This window comes from Canis lupus, chromosome 18 (assembly GCF_003254725.2).
Source record: "Canis lupus dingo isolate Sandy chromosome 18, ASM325472v2, whole genome shotgun sequence".
Taxonomy (NCBI): domain Eukaryota; kingdom Metazoa; phylum Chordata; class Mammalia; order Carnivora; family Canidae; genus Canis; species Canis lupus.
Genome location: NC_064260.1, coordinates 40804053 through 40807774, shown reverse-complemented (window position 1 = coordinate 40807774; position 3722 = coordinate 40804053). Strand labels below are relative to the sequence as shown.

At 35.2% G+C, this 3722-nt stretch overlaps 1 protein-coding gene across 1 annotated transcript; it reads left to right on the top strand.

The window, feature by feature from the left end:
• Nucleotides 1-2531: 2531 nt before the first annotated feature.
• LOC112663618 (olfactory receptor 4C11-like) lies at nucleotides 2532-3446 on the top strand. Its single transcript, XM_025452690.3, has one exon. It carries the CDS (start codon nucleotides 2532-2534, stop codon nucleotides 3444-3446), a length of 915 nt encoding a protein of 304 aa, XP_025308475.1.
• Nucleotides 3447-3722: the final 276 nt, after the last annotated feature.

The following is a 3722-nucleotide window of genomic DNA, read 5'->3' as shown; positions in this document are numbered from 1 at the left end:
CTTCAGTTAAAGTTATGATTCATCTGTTAACATAATTTTGAATTTTTTACTCCCAAGGTATTCTTTAGAAATTTGTAGTCTGTGTCTTGTCTCTTTGTATTCTTCTAGTACCAATGATAGAGAGCCTTACATAATGAATGATTTCAACTATATTTATCTTAAAACTCAAACTATTTAGAGCAGTGAAATATTTTTCCAATTTTTTACAATAACTCCAGATATTTGTGAGTCAATACTCAAAAGAAAAGATTATTGTAGGGTTATGATTGAAGTGAGTAGATAGTATAATTTTAAAATGTTTTGGAAGTGGGCTAAATTAAAATGGGAAAATTGGAAGATCAGATTACAGGAAAAGTGAAAGAGCCCCAGAAACAGAGAAAAAGTAAAATCATGATAGTGAAAGAAGCAGAGGTTGGCAATTAATAGTTCTTACTCACTACAAGCTAGGTATTTTTCTCATTTTATCTACCTAGGTACCATGATTATGCTCAAAGTGTCTTTCCCAAACTAGTATATAGTGGAACTAGGATTTGCACTCAAGACATCTGAATCTAGCACCTGTGTTCTTGGCCAGGAAATGTAATGTTCTGCTAGATTAATAGTTATTCCAGATAAAATATCAAGACTGCAAAATATAAACTGACAAAAGATTAAAAATTCTAAGATGGCCAATCTTTACATAAAAAAAATACAGTAAAACTGGGCAGCCCGGGTGGCTCCGTGGTTTGGCACACCTTCTGCCCAGGGCCTGATCCTGGAGACCCAGGATCGAGTCCCACGTCAGGCTCCCTGCATGGAGCCTGTTTTTCCCTCTGCCTACATCTCTGTCTCTGGGTCTCTCATGAATAAATAAATAAAAATGTTTTAGAAAATGCAGCAAAACTGTTAAATGTGGTTTATGATAAAAAAGTATATGCACATAATAAAATATAGTTATTTACTATTATCCCAGTGAGGTATTAAGATAATGTCACAAAATAAATTGTGTTTCCATGTTCATCAGCTTTTTGGAATATCATCAACCTTGAAATATTTGCCATACTTGTATATACAAAAGGGACACACATATACAAGCATACTGTTAGAATGTTTAAAAATTACACATAAAAAACAAAAATAGTCATTTCTGGAGAGTCGAATCACAAAGTCAATAATTTTGAGACAGATTGTAATTTTCTTTTCTCATTCCTCTGTGTACTTTGAAGAATTAATGATATAAATTTTTTGACAATAAAATATAGTTAATAAATGGACACAAAATATTGAAGAACCTTTTAATAATTACCAATAGCAATGACAATATCAAGCATTTGGGGCAGCAATATCATGATTGTAAAGTTACTCTGAATTGTTGTTTGAGAGAATGAAAATTGAAAGCAACAGCAATATCTCAGTTGACAAAGGGTCAAATAAATACCACTTAGAAAAATTTTACAATGTCAGTTATTAAATGAACAATTTATCCATGGAAAATATGGTAACATGGGAAGAAGTGTTATAATAATCCAAGTCAAAATCAGAGCACACAATGGCATACAGTGATTTCAAAGACAAAATATATGCTATGAATAAGAACTTGAAACAGAAAAATCATAACATACTATATTGAATAATGGTATTTTCTTCAAATGGTGTATTTAGAAATATGACAATTCAGGGTAAAAAGGAACATATATGTGTAAAAACACTATTTAGAGTATAGACTTCGTTAGGAATTTTATGCCACATTGAATCCATATGCAGACATCCTGAATGACTTCAGTTTAATAGAATAGTAAAGAGGGTAAACAGGAAATTTCCTCAATTATGACAAACCTCAAACTTCTCCAGGCCTTTTTTATCAAATGACTATCAGTGAAGATGACATAACGCAAGAGGTAAAAGACTGTCAAAATAGGTTTTTGTAAAGATTATTTCATCCAAGATACTGATAGGCTCAGAGATGAAGTCAGGGACCCCAAATAGGTGAACTCAACTGAGGATATTTTCTTCAGGAGGTTTCTCCAACACTATGAGTGCTAAATAATATCGGAATAGTGTTTCAGATTTCAAAGCACATAGATAAAATGCGTAATACATGAACTAGATGTGTGTATATGCGATCATAAAAAAAATCTTTTTTCCGTCTTTGGGACACTCAAAGTAAAGTAGGTCACTATTGGGTATATATTTTCAGACGAAGGCCATATTTCAAGACAGTTAAGGCACCTGACCAAGGAAAGTACAAGTTTTGCCATTTTCAATCTTGGTAAGAATCAAAATTTTTAAAGGATATAGACTTTTTATTCTCCAAATGCAAAGGCTTTGATCCATTTGGGTTAGTTTCTGAATGAATAGAGAGATCTGGGAGAGGCTGGGACTTCTGCAGATTTACAAAGATTCACAGGGATTAAGGGAAGTTGGAGGAACATGGAACATGGAACAAAATAAGGAATTCAGAGGTCAGCCCAATGATCTCCCCAAGATGTTACTTCTTTTCTTCTTTTGCAGATTAAGGTCTTATCAAGTTCACCTTACCTATAGACACTACTATGGCGATGAACAGCAGTGTGAATGAATTCATTCTGTTTGGCTTGACACAGGATCCAAGAAAACAGAAAGCAATATTTGGGGTCTTCTTGATGTTTTACCTTGCCACACTGTTGGGAAACTTTCTCATTGTAGTGACTATTAAAAGAAGCAGGACCCTTGGGAGTCCCATGTACTTCTTCCTATTTTACCTGTCCTTTGCTGATGCCTGCTTCTCTACAACCACAGCTCCCAGGTTGATTGTAGATGCCATTTCTCAGCAGAAGACCATTTCCTACAACGAGTGCATGACTCAGGTGTTTTCAGCCCATTTCTTTGGATGCATGGAAATCTTCGTGCTGATACTGATGGCTTTGGATCGCTATGTAGCCATTTGTAAGCCCTTGCGATACACAACCATCATGAACAGGCATGTCTGCAGTGTGCTGGTGATTCTGGGTTGGGTGGGATCCTGTATCCACTCTTCGGCACAAATTGTCCTGGCTTTGAGATTGCCTTTCTGTGGTCCCAACGTGATTGATCACTATTTCTGTGACTTGCAGCCCTTGTTGAAACTTGCTTGCATGGACACTTATGTAATAAATTTGCTAGTTGTTACTAACAGTGGAGCCATATGCATGGTGAGTTTCATAATTCTGCTTATCTCCTATGTTATCATCTTGTACTCTCTGAGAAACTACAGTGCAGAAGGAAGGCGAAAAGCCCTTTCGACCTGCACCTCCCATTTTATTGTGGTTGTCCTATTTTTTGGCCCATGTATATTCATATATACACGCCCAGCAACCACATTTCCAGTAGACAAGGTGGTGGCTGTGTTTTATACCATTGGGACACCCTTGCTCAACCCTCTGATCTACACACTGAGAAATGCGGAAGTGAAAATTGCCATGAAAATGTTATGGTGTAGCAAAGTATGACTTCTCTTGATACATGGTAATCAGGGATCCTTATGTATATTAACTTAACAGCTTGGTTTTCCTTCATGGACAGGAAAGATAAAATATTTCTCTTTGGGGAATGCAATCAATTAGTAATTTTTAATCATGCTTTTTGTATATTTAATTGTGTTAATATTAATAAATATTAATAAGTGTATAGACTCCATATTCTGAGAGGATTGCATTAAAATAGGATTACTTATAGTCCAAAGCACTTTGAAAAACCTATCATAGACCTTAGTTGAATGGTATTCA

What these genes read in the sequence shown, in the direction of transcription:
- LOC112663618 (XM_025452690.3), top strand. Translation starts at nt 2,532, where the DNA reads ATGGCGATGAACAGCAGTGTGAATGAATTCATTCTGTTTGGCTTGACA.